The 17,258-nt window shown below is 48.6% G+C and overlaps 1 protein-coding gene across 2 annotated transcripts in view; it reads left to right on the forward strand.

The window, feature by feature from the left end:
* The first annotated feature begins 3,824 nt into the window (after positions 1 to 3,824).
* PCDH19 (protocadherin 19) overlaps positions 3,825 to 17,258 on the forward strand; it is a 155,280-nt gene continuing 141,846 nt past the window's right edge. For both annotated transcript variants that reach the window (XM_044268526.1, XM_044268527.1), the window contains exons 1-2: positions 3,825 to 6,896; positions 11,223 to 11,550. In XM_044268526.1, coding sequence (XP_044124461.1) covers positions 4,738 to 6,896; positions 11,223 to 11,550 — 2,487 coding nt within the window. In that variant the 5' untranslated portion in view covers positions 3,825 to 4,737. The remainder of the gene's footprint in view (positions 6,897 to 11,222; positions 11,551 to 17,258) is intronic.

A 17,258-nucleotide genomic window follows, 5' to 3' on the forward strand; every position in this document is an offset into this window, starting at 1 on the left:
TCAAATCTTGGAGGCGCCAGTTCCTTGTATTGATCACTGGGTTCCTGACAGACTTTGCCACAAGGATGCAGCATCTCAGCAGGTCCGGACTAATGGCCTCAGAGCCGTCTCCGCAGAAGAGAGCGCTCCTCAGGCCGTCTCCCATTATTCTCCTGACCACAGATATTCTAGAGCCCCCCATTCCTCCACCACCTCCTCACATGGACCTGCTGACGGGGGTCACATCTCACTGCCTCCTGCCTGATGCCAATACCTATCAGTGTCCTGCCCTTCCAGACACAGCTCCATCTCCCCTCTCCAGGTCTCCGCTTTCCATCATACCACACCAACTGGGAGCAGATTAACCCCTTCTGTGCTGCAGGCGAGCCATTAACCCTTCAGTCCTGACTGCTGCTGAGAACGCACTATGTATTATCTATCTATCTCTGTACATGTATACTACATATCACCCCATTCCCCCTTTATAACTATAAGCGTGACTGTCCGGCCTCTTCTTCCTCTCCTGACTCCCCCGTTCTCTCTGGCCTCCTCCGGCCTCTCCTGCCTTCCCCTGGCCTCTCCCAGCCTCTCCTATTCTCTCTGGCCTCCCCCGGCCTCTCCTGCCTTCCCTATTCTCTCCGGCCTCTCCTGCCTTCCCTATTCTCTCCAGCCACTCCTGCCTTCCCCTGGCCTCTCCCAGCCTCTCCTATTCTCTCAGGCCTCCCCCGGCCTCTCCTGCCTCCACCAGCCTTTTCTGTTCTCTCCTGCCTCCCCTATTCTCTCCAGCCTCTCCTGGCTTCCCCGGCCTCTCCCAGCCTCTCCTATTCTTTTTGGCCTCTCTGGCCTCCCCTGTTCTCTCCTGCCTCCCCCAGCCTCTCTGGCCTCCCCTGTTCTCTCCTGCCTCCCCCAGCCTCTCCGGCCTCCCCTGTTCTCTCCTGCCTCCCCCAGCCTCTCCTGCCTCCCCTGTTCTCTCCTGCCTCCCCCATCCTCTCCGGCCTCCCCTGTTCTCTCCTGCCTCCCCCAGCCTCTCCGGCCTCCCCTGTTCTCTCCTGCCTCCCCCAGCCTCTCCGGCCTCCCCTGTTCTCTCCTGCCTCCCCCAGCCTCTCCGGCCTCCCCTGTTCTCTCCTGCCTCCCCCAGCCTCTCTGGCCTCCCCTCTCCTCATCCTCCCACCTCGTCCCATGTAACATTAAATGAACATCTCACCATTAACCATCCCCCATTGATTTCCCATAGCCGTGATCCACCTTTAAATAATGTGACAAGATCTCCTCTAATCTGGATATTTAAGCAGCCGCAATCAATGGATCTGATTAAAATCCCATTAAATAAATCACAGCCATCATGGAGGCCGGAGTCCTCCCATGCTGCAGTGTGCACTGTATATGCAGTTAGAGGGATGAGCGCAGTCATTACCCGGAGCCGGCCAAGTGTGAATACAGCTTTATTACTGCTTTCCAGATGTCAGCATAGGAAACTATTGCAGCCTGGATGGCGGAGAGGAGGGTTAAGTGCTGGTGGAAGGGGTTAATGCCTGGTAATGGCAGAGTGTAACGAGCTGCTCAGTGCACAGGGTTCCCTGGAATGGAGAGTGACTACCGCAGGTACCTGCACCAGCCTCTCCTGCACACCGCCTCTCCTGCACACCGCCTCTCCTGCACCGCCCTCTCCTGCACCGCCCTCTCCTGCACGGCCTCTCCTGCACTGGCCTCTCCTGCACCGGCCTCTCCTGCACCGGCCTCTCCTGCACACCGCCTCTCCTGCACCGGCCTCTCCTGCACTGGCCTCTCCTGCACGGCCTCTCCTGCACTGGCCTCTCCTGCACCGGCCTCTCCTGCACCAGCCTCTCCTGCACCGGTCTTTTGCTGCACACTGCCTCTCCTGCATCGGCCTCTCCTGCACCGCCCTCTCCTGCACCTGCCTCTCCTGCACCGCCCTCTCCTGCACACTGCCTCTCCTGCACGCTGCCTCTCCTGCACGCTGCCTCTCCTGCATCGGCCTCTCCTGCACACCGCCTCTCCTGCACCGGCCTCTCCTGCACACCGCCTCTCCTGCACACCGCCTCTCCTGCACACTGCCTCTCCTGCACACCGCCTCTCCTGCACACCGCCTCTCCTGCATCGGCCTCTCCTGCACACCGCCTCTCCTGCACACCGCCTCTCCTGCACACTGCCTCTCCTGCACACCGCCTCTCCTGCATCGGCCTCTCCTGCACACCGCCTCTCCTGCACCGGCCTCTCCTGCACACCGCCTCTCCTGCACACTGCCTCTCCTGCACACCGCCTCTCCTGCACACCGCCTCTCCTGCACACCGCCTCTCCTGCACACCGCCTCTCCTGCATCGGCCTCTCCTGCACACTGCCTCTCCTGCACCAGCCTCTCCTGCACACCGCCTCTCCTGCACACTGCCTCTCCTGCACACAGCCTCTCTTGCACCGGCCTCTCCTGCACACTTCCTCTCCTGCACCGGCCTCTCCTGCACCAGCCTCTCCTGCACACTGCCTCTCCTGCACCGGCCTCTCCTGCACCAGCCTCTCCTGCACACCGCCTCTCTTGCACCAGCCTCTCTTGCACCAGCCTCTCCTGCACCGGCCTTTCCTGCACCTGCCTCTCCTGCACCGGCCTCTCCTGCACCGGCCTCTCCTGCACCAGCCTCTCTTGCACCTGCCTCTCCTGCACCAGCCTCTCCTGCACACCGCCTCTCTTGCACCAGCCTCTCTTGCACCAGCCTCTCCTGCACCAGCCTCTCCTGCACCGGCCTCTCCTGCACCGGCCTCTCCTGCACCAGCCTCTCTTGCACCAGCCTCTCCTGCACCAGCCTCTCCTGCACCGGCCTCTCCTGCACACCGCCTCTCCTGCACCGGCCTCTCCTGCACACCGCCTCTCCTGCACACGCCTCTCCTGCACCGGCCTCTCCTGCACCGGCCTTTCCTGCACCTGCCTCTCCTGCACCGGCCTCTCCTGCACCGGCCTCTCCTGCACCAGCCTCTCTTGCACCTGCCTCTCCTGCACCGGCCTCTCCTGCACCGGCTTCTCCTGCATCGGCCTCTCCTGCATCGGCCTCTCCTGCACCGGCCTCTCCTGCACCTGCCTCTCTTGCACCTGCCTCTCCTGCACACCGCCTCTCCTGCACCGGCCTCTCCTGCACCGGCTTCTCCTGCATCGGCCTCTCCTGCATCGGCCTCTCCTGCACCGGCCTTTCCTGCACCTGCCTCTCCTGCACCGGCCTCTCCTGCACCGGCCTCTCCTGCACCAGCCTCTCTTGCACCTGCCTCTCCTGCACACCGCCTCTCCTGCACCGGCCTCTCCTGCACCGGCTTCTCCTGCATCGGCCTCTCCTGCACCGGCCTCTCCTGCACCGGCCTCTCCTGCACCTGCCCCTGGCAGTGATGGATTGCTGCAGGCTGGGGGATTGAAGACTTTTATCTCTCTGACTTTTAGCTCTCCTGCCACATCCTCCTCGCCCAATGCCATTCATAGGCATCTCAGGGGGTACGCTCTCTGGGCTGCTCAAGGGCACCATGCAGGTTGCAGAGCAGAGCTCCATTGTGAGCACAGCTCCTGGAGCAGAGACCCTGCAGACAGAGACCCCAGCAGCAGCAGTCCAGCATGACCGGCACCTTGGACAGCGCCTCCCTGCAGCTCCACTGCTGCTGACTGCTGAAGTTTTACTCCCCTGCTCGAAATTTGAAGCTCCCCAGCTCCAATGAGAGCACCTCACCCCCCTCCTCCCCCCGCAGGCTGTGATAGGCTGCAGACTGGAGTATCTCCCAGCAGCTCCCCCTCCCTCCTCTCCTCTCTGTCTCTCTTTACAGACTGCACTGGCAGTAGTTAGCAGCAGCAAAGCTGGAGAGACCTCTAGCCGGCTGCATGCACCCAACTGCAGAAAGCCAGAGGAATATGCAGGACTACAAGCACTGCCCCAGCCCGCCAGGATCTGCTGAGAGCAGGGTGGCCCTTGGATTGTAAACTACTTGAATTGCATTTTCTGCACTGAAGGTGCGAGGCGTCTGATGGGATCAGGGGCTCCTGCAGAGTCTTGGACATTATCTGGAGATTATTGAAAGTCTTCCTTCTGCATCCATAGTGGATTTATTTGCTGCACGTTGAAGGAGGTCCACCTGCTCTGTTCTTCTAGCATTCACACTTTCTGGAGATCCCAGTCAAAGGTTGGACTTGGCATTTTTCTTGGCACATCCACAATTGCAGCTAGAAAAGAGCCGGCGGTGAGGACTGCGTAAATGAATGAACGCTCCTGAGGCTCACACACTAATTATCGCAGCCCTTGTGTGGCTATGGATCAGAGGCGGGTGACGGAGGTTTGAGGCTCAGATTTGCCTCCGTACTGACTTCCTGAGATGGTATCTCCACATCCATGCAGCTCTTTGCTCACTGAAGAATGAAATGACTGCAAGTCATGAGGACGCGTTTGAAGTGCCCATCCAGTGCGCTCTGATGCCTGCTGCTTCTCCCTGAGACATTGCGCATGCAGAGCAGGTGGCGGGGTCCTCAGGCTGCTCTCCACACTTCATCTTGCTTTTTTATTCTTGCATTGGTCTTCAAAGGAGCTGAGACTGCAGCACAGCAGGCGAAAAGAAGAAGAAGCCCCAAGTTGAGGAGGACCAGAGCTGGAGACCCCCCCCCATCTTCTTCATCCAAACCGGTACCCCAATTGCCTGTATGTGTGTTGTGCACCTTTGCTGTATCTCCTGCAGCTTTCATTCCTGACATTGATCACTTTAAGGGGAGAATAAGCGACAATGTGGCGGTGCCTGTGCAGGGAGATGGATGTATTTCACATTTTGCTTTTGCTGGCCGTGTCTTGGACACGAACCCGAGCCTTGATCAACTTGAAATACACGGTGGAGGAGGAGCAGAGAGCTGGGACTCAGATTGCCAACGTAGCTAAGGACGCTAAGGATGCAGGCTTTGTGCTGGACCCCAGGCAGCCTGCCTTCAGAGTGGTGTCCAACTCAGCCCCCCACCTGGTGGACATCAACCCCTCTGGAGTGTTGGTGACCAAGCAGAAGATTGACAGGGACCTTCTCTGCAGGCAGATGCCCAAATGTGTCATCTCGCTGGAGGTCATGTCCAACTCCATGGAAATTTGTGTCATTAAAATCGAAATCAAAGACCTCAATGATAATGCCCCCAGCTTCCCCACTGACCAGATAGACCTGGAGATCTCAGAGACTGCCAGCCCTGGAACCAGAATCCCTCTGGAGAGCGCCTATGATCCCGATTCTGGTAACTTTGGGGTGCAATCCTATGAAATCACACCCAATGACCTGTTTGGTTTAGAGATTAAGACCAGAGGGGATGGGTCCAGGTTTGCTGAATTGGTGGTGGAGAAAAATCTGGACAGAGAGACTCAGTCGCATTACAAATACATCATTACAGCTCTGGATGGGGGAGACCCCTCCAATTTTGGCACGGTGGAGCTGAATATCAAAGTGATAGATTCCAATGACAATAACCCAGTGTTTGAGGAACCTTCCTATACAGTCAACGTCCCCGAGAACGCTCCCCTCAATTCCATAGTCATTGATCTCAATGCTACAGACCCCGATGAAGGTACCAATGGGGAAATTGTGTATTCCTTTAATAGCTATGTGTCTAACAAGACCAGGGAGCTCTTCAAAATAGACCCCAAGACCGGGGTGATCACGGTCAGTGGAGCCATAGACTATGAGGAAGGCCATGTCTATGAGATTGACGTTCAAGCCAAGGATCTGGGACCCAACTCCATCCCTGCTCACTGCAAAGTGACTGTGAATGTATTGGATGTAAATGATAATGTGCCTGTCATTAACTTGCTCTCGGTGAACAGTGAGGTGGTAGAAGTGAGCGAAAACGCCACCCCTGACTATGTCATAGCTCTGGTGAGGGTCTCGGACAGGGACTCGGGCATCAATGGAAGGGTTATGTGTAAACTCTTGGGCAATGTGCCCTTCAGGCTGCAGGAATATGAAAGCTTCTCCACAATCTTGGTCCATGGCAAGTTAGACAGGGAGCAGAGAGACCAGTACAATTTAACCATTCAGGCTAAGGATGGTGGGAACCCCTCTCTTCAGTCCACCAAGTCCTTCACAGTGAGAATCACAGATGAGAATGACAATCACCCCCACTTCTCCAAAACCTTCTACCAAGTCATCGTCTCAGAAAACAACACCCCAGGGGCCTACTTACTGTCGGTGTCAGCTAGAGACCCTGATTTAGGATTAAATGGCAGTGTGTCCTATCAGCTTATACCTTCCCAAGTGAGAGACATGCCAGTCTTCACCTATGTGTCAATCAACCCCACCACTGGAGACATCTATGCCCTGAGGTCATTCAATCACGAACAGACAAAGGCTTTTGAATTTAAGATTTCGGCAAAGGATGGGGGGACCCCACCCCTCCAGAGTAATGTCACTGTCAGGGTCATAGTGGTGGATGTGAATGACAACACCCCGGTGATCACTGCCCCCCCACTGGTCAATGGCACCTCAGAGGTCTACATCCCCAGGAATGCAGGCATGGGCTACCTGGTGACTGTGGTGAAGGCTGATGATTATGATGAGGGGGAGAATGGCAGGATCTCTTATGAGATCACAGAAGGTGACAGGGGCTTTTTTGAAATCGATCAGATCAACGGGGAGATCAGGACCACCAGGACATTCGGCGAAAACTCAAAGACCACTTATGAATTGATTGTAGCAGCTCAGGACCATGGGAAACCTTCACTTTCTGCATCTGCCTTGATTTTAATTTACCTGTCCCCGGCCCTGGATGCTCAGGAGTCAATAGGATCTGTCAATTTATCCCTGATTTTTATCATCGCCCTGGGATCTATCGCCGCCATTCTCTTTGTCACCATGATCTTTGTGGCCGTGAAATGCAAGAGGGACAACAAGGAGATCAGGACCTACAACTGCAGGTAAGGAGCTGTAGACCCATCATGTCACTCAATACATCAGGCACAATGTATCCTTTCTTTTCTAGTCATTCCCTTTGTTACAGATGTATCCCTCCCTCTGCAGCACCTGGGAAGCTTTCCCGCTATGGCATAGGGTTTCTATTTAGAGCTCTTTGGATTTGCATCCATGGGATAAAGGAAGCTTATATCACAGTTAAGGGCTGATATAGAAGTCTGAATGCAGACAGAATAGGACCGGTTTTAGGGTATCGATTTTGAGCGCGACAAGTGTTGCATCCAAAATCGCGGTGTGGCTGTACCCTGAAACTCTTGCAGGTGTCTGCAGAGCCAATAGTCAGTCAGGGCTGGCGGTTAATGAAGCAAGTTGGTGGAAGAGAGCTGCACTTCCCATTTTTCACCATTAGGTGGCACTGTGAGCACAAGAAATGCGCGGATCCGCTGGAGTCATGTAGGCTGGATGTGAATCACAGTTGGAATTTGAAAGAATACAGAATGAAATGAAAACATAATGATTTTTACATTTCAGTGCGTGCCTTCGGAGGCGATCGCATTCAATTCAAGCCCTTTTCTTAGCGCTGTCCCCTTCCCACCCCTCTAGTAATCTTTTTTAAAGAAATAACAAAACAGAAAAAAAACAGAATCATTATTGATTCGGTTCTTATCAGTTTATGTCAGATTTCTAAGCGCTTATCTCTGACACATAAATTGTCAAGGCAGCAGCCCTGCTGGCGACATAGGGTCCTCCGGGCGGAGGTGGGAGCCCCCTTTATGGGGCTGGTGATGCTACAAGCTGCAGTCTTAGGGGGCGGACATGCTGGATTCCTGTCCTTTACTCTATTGTCAGCATAACAAAAAAGTTTGGTAGACAAATGCCAACCCCGCATGAATATCAATCAGCTACCCTGTGGGGCAGCTGCAGCGCCTGATCTCGTTACTGGAGGATGGATATGCTGCCCTCTAAGATTCCCATCGCAAGGAATGGCGTCTGAGGCTGCGGAAATAGAGACTTTCATCTGGTTTAGCTCCTGCTGTAAATGTCAGAGGAAACCAAAATGTCCACACAGAATGTGCAAAATCACAGAGATAGATAGAAATAGATAGAGAGATAAATAGATAGATATAAGATAGATAGATAGATAATATACAGATAGATAGATAGAGATGAGATAGATAAAAATAATGGACATGCAAGTTTGATTCTGTCTTTATATTTGGAAAGGCATGCTGTCATTTGTAGTTCTACAGCGGGGGAGGGGCTGCCTTGCTCTATGCACAGTCCATTTTCCATAAACACAGTTGTGTACATTAGGTGTATGTGGGCCGAGTCCTGTAGGATCGGGAAGAGGATACCTAAAAATCATTTCTTTATTTTTCTATTCTATCCATCTATCTATCTATCTATCTATCTATCTCTCTCATATCTATCTATCTATCTCCTATCTATCTATCTATCTATCTATCTATCTATCTATCTATCTATCTCCTATCTATCTATTATCTATCTATTATCTATCTATCTATCCATCTATCTATCTATCTATTATCTATCTATTATCTATCTATGTATCTATCTATGTATCTATCTATTATCTATCTATTATCTATCTATCTATATATCTCATATCTACCTATCTATCTATTATCTATCTATCTATCTATTATCTATCTATCTATCTCCTATCTATCTATCTATCTATTATCTATCTATCTATCTATCTCCTATCTATCTATCTATCTATCTATCTATCTCATATCTATCTATCTATCTATCTATTATCTATTATCTATCTATTATCTATCTATCTATTATCTATCTATCTATCTATCTATCTATCTATTATCTATCTATTATCTATCTATGTATCTATCTCATATCTATCTATGTATCTATCTATCTATCTTATATCTATCTATCTATCTATCTATCTATCTTATATCTATCTATCTATCTATCTATCTATCTATCTATCTATCTATGTATCTATCTATAGCACTGCCTATAGACTGGAGAGGGATTAACCCTCGGTTTACTGACGCAGGATGGAAGAGAATGCTTTCCAGCTTTCCCCTCAGCCTCTGACTGGAGATATGGGGGGGGGGGGCACAGATGTAATGAGTCAGGATGCGAAGTATGTTACCCCCCAGTTGTGCAAACATCTGCATCTGGCCAGACCCGCGGAGGGCTGACTGCAGGGCTGGAGCTGATCTACTGCTGATAATGCAGGGAGCAGATCTGTCAGCTGCGGGAGTCTTAGAATAGAGAATTGTTCTCTGCCTCGGTGACTGCGAGGCGTCTGCTTTCTGCTTCCAGTGATGATGGCAGGATCCATCCAGTGCAATTTTATAATATAGACCCCCCGCTCCCCTCCACCTTCCCTTCAAATCTAACCATTTTTATGAAATTCAGTGAAAATGAAAAAATGATGGGCAGGCGAAAATTAAAATTCCTCCCTGGAAAATCTTCATCTGTATTTTTCCTCTGCAGCCCAGAGGCGGGTGACTTTCCGTGGCTCCGGTGCCAGCCCTGCCATTTTAATTCTGTGCTTTTATTTCCGTCGTGATGAAAATGTCATCAGGACTGAAGTGTAAATCCGTGTCCTATTTTTTTTATTTTTATGTGACATTTCTGACGGCGGATCGTGGTCCCCATTCATTATCACCACTTAAGATGCTGAATAAAAAGTGACCCCCCCCCCCCCCACAATTAACCCTCTCTTACCTGTGCCATCTCGTTGACCTGCCTGGAGGAATAGAGACCTCCATGAGGCCACTAATAGAGAGGCCACGGATGACCTACCCTGCAGACACCCCACCTACGATACAGGGGCATCACGCCCACCTGCTAGATACTTTGCTTGGAAACAGGTTGCTACAACCAGTATTAGTAAATTGAAGGGGGGTCATTTTGTGCCCCCTTACTGTGCGAAGATATAATAGATGGCCGATGGAAGGGGCGAGAGTCTATAATAAATGAGAGGAATCTGCCCAGATTTGTAATAGGGGTCACTGAAGTCAGGGGTGCACCACCAGTGAGGCCAGGTGAGGCAGAAGAAAGGCTAGGTGCTGCTGACCCATAGGTGTGGTGGAGCGGGATCTTAAGGTGGACAGGTTCTTGTCTTCTTCTTCCATGCCTTCATTTTCTGCACTTATTTATTTGCATAATCTACTTGAATTTCCATCTTTCCGCCATTGGGGGGTTGTTTAGCTATCACACTGCTCCTCACGCTTCACTGCTTGTAAGAAAAGAGTGAGATGTGACTGCTCGTTGACTAGTCATTTGAAATAAAGATTCCCCACATCCTCCACTGTAGCACGTTCTGCCGGGCAGGACAGGTAATCATCATCATGCACATCCTCGCTTCACAGCAGAAACGCGTTAGCAAATGCTACATATTCCCCCCCCCTGATCATTAAAAAGCATGCAGGTGTAGCAGAGCTGACATCATGATGTTTGACATAGGACTTCTGGCAAATCTGATGTGCCCCATGAATAATAGAAGTGCTTGAGATCCACCAGCTACGTAGAAAACATGTCTTCTTAATGTGCGAGAAAATTCAATGTGTCGGCGAGTTAATGTACAGTGTGTGTGGACAGACCGTAGTCAGCTCTGCTATATCTGGATTCTGCATCCAAGTCTGCTAGGGATGGCTAGGGATGACAATTCTAAGACTTAGCACCATTATTTTTGGTTTTAGAAGATGAGATGTGGCTACAGAAAGGGATAATCAGCGAGAGCTGTGTCATTCTGAGAGTTGTAGTTCGACATTTAAGAAAAGGTCCACTCCTAAAAGGTCCTGTACATGCATCCTGCATAGCTGTCCATCTAGCTGAAGGCTATAACCGCCTAAATGGAGCCTATGCTCTGAATCAATAATTAGGAGGTCATAAAAATGTGTCGAGAACATAAGAACTCAAACAGAACCATCGAGAAGGTAAAAAATGACATAATGAATGTACACAACGTCCTAACATTTGACTGCAATTTCAAGGGATTTTCAGAATGCAGCTTTGCAGATAATGTTTCTCTGCTCGACTGGCTGAAGGCCAATTAACCCCTAGAACTTGTAATTAATATGCTGGAAATCATGGGTTCGTGCTCCTTACATGAGCCTAATTAGAGGATGAAGTGAAAGACACTTGTAAATCATCACGATGTGTCCACCTCTGCTATGGAGATATCTAGAATTTAACCAAAAGAATGATATGGGGTTGACGTGATTTTATCTAGAATTTTTGGAATTTTCTTCATGTTGGGTTGCCTTGTATTGCACAGAACCGTGATAAAAACATGCATGTGTTTGCACCTTATTAATGTTGTCTTGCAGAATAGCCGAATACTCCTATGGACACCAGAAGAAATCCAACAAGAAGAAGAAAATCAGCAAGAACGACATCCGACTGGTGCCCCGTGATGTGGAGGAGACGGATAAAATGAACGTGGTGAGCTGTTCCTCCCTTACTTCATCACTAAACTACTTTGACTACCACCAGCAGACCCTTCCACTTGGCTGCAGGCGTTCAGACAGCACCTTCATCAATGTGGACAACCAAAACTCAAGGAATGCAGGGTCTAACCATGTCTACCACCACACCTTCACCAACCAGAGTCCTCCTCAACCCGACCTCATCATCAACGGGATGCCTCTTCCTGAGGTGAGTACACTGAGCAACCACCTTCTCTTCCGCTAGCCTCATGGGGGTCTATAACATAACCAGCATGCCAGGTGAGATGCATTGTGGGTCACACGTAGTCTTCCAATCTTTGAGAGTCAATGAAAGCTGAGTCAACCGAGTTTCTTATCTTTAAGTTTATGGTTGACTTTTTGGATGGAGCATGAGGTGACATTTGAGGACTAAAGTCGAAGTCCCTTGACCAGATCTCTTATAAATATGATAGTGGTACTCTTTGACAACCCTTATGATCACTATTTTTGCTTATGAAAGAAACCCTAAAAAAGGTAAAAGAGTGAATATTAAAAGTGTTATCACCATACCTGCTATGATCCTTGGCTACATGAGCCTTTGGACACGTTGACTTCTTTAGTGATGATCCAAGCAGTAACTAATCTATGGAGTCAAATGAATAACCATACAATGCAAGTTCTCTGGTCCATCTTTTTGAAGATGTGTTTGAGCTAGAAGTAGTGCCCACAACCTTCATGTTTAGCCACATAGGTTTCGGGTCAAAGTGACATCTTAGTAACTGAGGAAGACTCCACAATGAGTCAATATGTTGTAATATCAAATATTGGTACTTCTGTTGCAGATTTAAAGTACAGCTCCTCTAATTGTGTTTTGCTTCTTGCTCGTTGAGTTGGTTTCTTGAGTGGCCAAAGCACTTTACATATTTGAGGTCTTAAATCTATTATGGAAGTTACATGTACATTTTTAGCTTTTGTTTCCAGTGCTACATTTACCTGCATAGAATGGAGCACTAGTCACAATGTGCTTGGATTTCAGTACTGGTCAAAGGACCTGTACATGGCGTATGAAGCCTCTATGGCCTCATACCATGGAGCTGTAGGCAAGGAACTATGGTACTTTCATAATGGCCTCCAACGAAAGATGCAACATATGAATCCAAGAGTAAATATGGAAGCATGATCTACAGTACAGGCCCATGCAACTTTAATGAAGCCATAAAATGGCTATAATTTCTGAACTTTTTTGAGGCCTTGAATGTTGGTCATCCCATCAAGTAACTGCAGGTTGTTATAGGTTCTCTATACCTGTACGTCTTCAGAGGAAGGATGAGATCTGGTATGACTCTGAACATAAGCGGTTGAATATTTTGGATATGCCATTTTCTCATCTACAAGAGAATGAGGTTTCATTGGTCTCTGGTTCCTCATTATTTTCATCTCTTATCCTGTAAAGCATGGGTTACAGAGAATAGAGGACCCACTATTGTCTATGCTCCGTCTGGTGCGACTACAGGATTAAGGATCACACCTCCTGAGCTTGGCCCAATTAGTTTCTGTAGTCAGCGGGCTTTATGAAATGTGTGACTTTCTCTCTTTATCAGCCAAGCTTCTTTTCACACTTTATAAGAGTTTTCTATAAGACAAGTGACAATAGTTTCTGCACTTCTACCAACACCTGTCCCGGGGCACATTCATATAATATCCCAGTCCGTTCTTCTGTGGGTCCTACTCAAGAAAGAAGAAAATATGGAGACATACAAGATCCAATGAACTATGGTCTATTGGATATGTATAGGACTCCCTGTCTAGATGAGGGTAGTTGTATGAATATCTTCTACCAAGTCCTAAATGGACATTTATTATGATAGAAACCTAGTATCTAGGGTCCAGGGCTGGAAAAAATGGGCGTCCTGTCGCTCTAAGAGCATAGTTCTACTTTTCCTTGGACATCACATGCAGCTATGTGGAGTGATCTTACTTATGATGTGAGGTTTTGTAATGTTTAAAGGGGTGTGCTACCGTTTGGCAAACTAGTATTAAGAAAAAAAAAAAAAAAACATATATCGCCGGCATAGGTCGTAGCATAGCTCTGAAAGTTCTCTTGTACACTTCCTACACAACCCAAGCAACAAAAGATCCTGGTACCTTTTAGCAAACCTCATTCCTGGCCAGACCTGGAAATTGGGAAGCCTACTTACCTGCTCCCCGCTGCTGGGTCTTTTCTCCTTCACTCCTTTGCTGACTTGCTTCCAACATCTGCTTTGACACTGCTGCAGCCTATCGGTGGCCTGGTCCCCTTGCATCAGGTCAGTTGGTCACATGACAGAAGCAGGGAAAGTCATCGCTGCGGCAAATGACTGGCTGCTGTGGTGTCATCGCAGATGATGCAGAACATTTTCCTATAAAGTGATTAAGGGAGTTTTCTGGGGAGATAATTTAAAAAAAAGGGCCTAAAAATGACTTCCCTCCACTGAACCCCACCTCTGCCAGTCTGATGCTGCTGTGGTCTCCTGAACCCAGGTCGACATGCAATGAAAAACCTGCGGCCAATCACTGGGCGAGACGGGTCACCGCTTGGCCATCGGTGGAGGAAAAGACAATATTGCATGTAATTTTTATTTCACCCTTTCACTTCTGTAAATTATAATCAGGGGGCACCACCAATGAGGCCAGGTCAGGCAGCACTAGGTAGGGGCAAGAAGGGGACATCAGAAGGGCAATGAGCGCTTTGATTGTGGCAAAGGGGTTAGGTTACGAAATTGGCATTGGGGGGGGGGGGGGGGAATCGCCGTTTCCATTTTTTGCCTCAGGCAGCAGAAGGGCTAGGTGCACCCCTGATTACGATGTCCATGTCTGGAACCTTCAGTGTAAACCCGAGAAAGCTGTTTCCATGAGTCAGGAGTCAATACGGAGTTTAAAAAGACAGAAATATTGCTAGAAATGTGGAGCTGAGCGATAAGATTGCAGACAGGAGAGATACAATGTGTCCACTGATTGACACTTCTATTCATCTTGCCAATATTGATACATATGTTTCTATCCTAAATCATTCAGTTTTAGTGCTGGGCAGATGCGTTTTTTGCTGAGTATTGTTTCTTTAATTGTTCAAATTGGCCACATCGGGGCTCATTTTGAAGTTTAAATCTCATTATTAGCTTGTTACAAAATTAAAACAACAACAGCCAAATTGGCAGAAGAGATGAGTCGATGTGATGTGGAGAAATTAATTATCTGTGGACTTTTTACATTTCAATCAAAGATATTAGAGTACGGAGACGCCGGCGCTCCTCTCGGGCGTTCTCATTGCTTTCATGATAAAAAAAAAAAGTGTAAAAAAAAAGGGAAGGGATATGAAGCTTGGCGCAGTGTTTGTGAGGTGCATCGAATTCATTCTTCTCATTACTGAAGGAATCTAGGAGATACATTGTAAGTTCCAATGAGATTATTGTTTTCATTAAGGAGCCCAATACTGAGCCTATTAGGGTACAGGTCTTTTTGGTTGGTTGCTTGGCGGGTTAAGTAGTAGCTTGGTTATTTTAATGGTTGTTTAGCAGCCGTCAGGGTTTAATGGCTAGTTCGACAGCTAATTGATTACTTAATTGGTTTGTAATTAGTTAAGTATCAGTTTGGCAGGTTGCTTGCTTTACTACCTAGTTGGACTGTTAGTTGGTTTGCCAATTACTTAAAGGGGTTATCCCATCACAGACAATGGGGACATATCTCTAGGATATGCCCCCATTGACGGATAAGTGCGGGTCCCACCTCTGGACCCGCACCTACAACGTGAAACGGAGCGGAGAGAGCTGTGGCTGGAGGACCCCGAATTTTCCGCGGTCTGTCCACCACCAAGTGCTGCTCCCATAGAAGTTAATGGGAGCGCACCGCGCACGCGCAGCCCCTGCTCCCATTTATTTCTATGGGGCAGACGGGGGATCTATGGGGATTTTCGGCGGCCCCATAGAAATTATTGGAGGGCGGCTGCGCATGCACAATGTGCCTTCCGTTCATTTCCCCGCTCCGTTCTCATTGTAGGTGCGGGTCCCAGAGGTGGGACCTGCACCTATAAGACAATGGGGGGCATATCCTAGAGATATGCCCCCATTGTCTGAGATGGCGAAACCCCTTTAACTACTAGTTTGGCTGGTTGCTTGATTTATTACTATACGTTGGTTACGCATTAGTTTGAGTAGTTGTTTGGCCATTTATTTAGTTGTATAATTAGTTGGGTGTTAGTGTAGTTGGTTGCATGGATGAATAGCATGTTCGTTAAATAGATAGTAGTCTGTTTGGATCTCCGTCATGACCCATGGATATGGATCCACTGTGCCAACTAACAGATTTGGCTTAGGGATAAACCTGAGGGAAAAATCCTGACAATTCCCTGTTTTTTTACCCTTTAACCCCCAAACAAGGATCTGGTTTCCACTGCAGGGAACACATCAGGCCACAACTTCTCGGTGTAGTCTCCATGTGTTTGGGTATTGACTCACTGGCATCAGAGACACTGGTGCACAATACCAAGGGATCAGGCTATACTCGTAGTCAGGAAACAGGCAGAGGTCAAGGCAGGCAGAGTTCATGCAAATCTGTAATTCAATACAGAGGTGGCTCAGGGACAACACTGTTAACAGGCACGAGTCAGGTCAGGAGGCAGAGAATCTGAGTACAGCAGACAGGCAGAAGTCAGTACACGGGCAGACAAATGAATATGGCTCTTTTACAGGGTCTGGAAGACCAGAGAAGCTGACAGGATCTGTAGAGACCTATTGCACAGGCAACGACTAAAGGAAACAGCTAGGAAATAGCCACATATATATATATATATATATATAGAACCAGAGCAGGAGAAGATTAACCCTTGCAGTGTTGCAGGCTAAGATTTAAAGAACACAAGTCCTAATACACCCTGGATGCTGCCAGGGTGCTGGAACTACGACAGACACAGGGTGCGGGGCAGCAGCAGACATGGTCCGTCAGTGTAACAATCGCTAGTTGATAAATCGGTTAAATGATTGTTTAATTAGGTAAAATGTTATAAATTTGGGGGTCGGTGGTTTGTTGGATGTGTCACTGGTTGTTCCACTATAACAAGTATTCATGTCTGTTTCAGTGGGAAGAGAGGAATAAGTTACTGCTCAGGGACATAGAACCAGGATGGATAGGACATGCTGAAGTCAAACATGCCCGATCATTTTTTACCTCTGAAAGCCATCTTTTGGGAGGCTCCTATGAATCATCAGGGAGAACCTTCCCTTCTCAGATTCATTCACGTGGTAAGACATTTTGACAAACCCCTCTTTAAGTTTCCATTCGAAAGTTAAATTCCCCTTATTTACTAAAAAGTCAAGCTCACGCGGTCCCGGGAAGCTGAGATATGGGCTGCTGTATGTAGAGAGCGTTATCAAGCATTCAGACTCCCGAATCTCTTCTTTCCAGACCCTTTTTGAGCATCAACTTGAAAGGCGTTGTATCAAATTCATAGGATCCTTAGTTTCCAGAAACAGCGCCACCCTTATATGCGGGCTACATCTGGAATTGCAGTTGAGTCCAATTCACTTGAGATTGAACTACAAATGGCTGACATCACGGTGTCACCGCTTCCCACACATCCCTCTTCATTTTTAGGTTTTGGGTGCTTTAAATGCTCTCGATACCAAAGGCACCTGGAAGGTTTCATTCATTCTGAGAATTACAGAATGGATACAAGTTATCACCGAGCGCGAGCAGTGCAGTCTCCGTAGATTCCCCCGAACAATGGTTCACATCTTGACTGCATATTTTTTGCATTCTGCATTTTTATGCCGAGCCCCGATCCGCTCCTCCAGGCTGAAACACCTCATTCAGATTATTTGTAAAGGCCGGAGACTGATAACACAATTGGGGAAGGAGTGGAGGCGCGGGCGCTCGGACGGGGGCTGGATCTGTTTCTTCTGTTGC

Source organism: Bufo gargarizans, chromosome 9, assembly GCF_014858855.1.
Source record: "Bufo gargarizans isolate SCDJY-AF-19 chromosome 9, ASM1485885v1, whole genome shotgun sequence".
Taxonomy (NCBI): domain Eukaryota; kingdom Metazoa; phylum Chordata; class Amphibia; order Anura; family Bufonidae; genus Bufo; species Bufo gargarizans.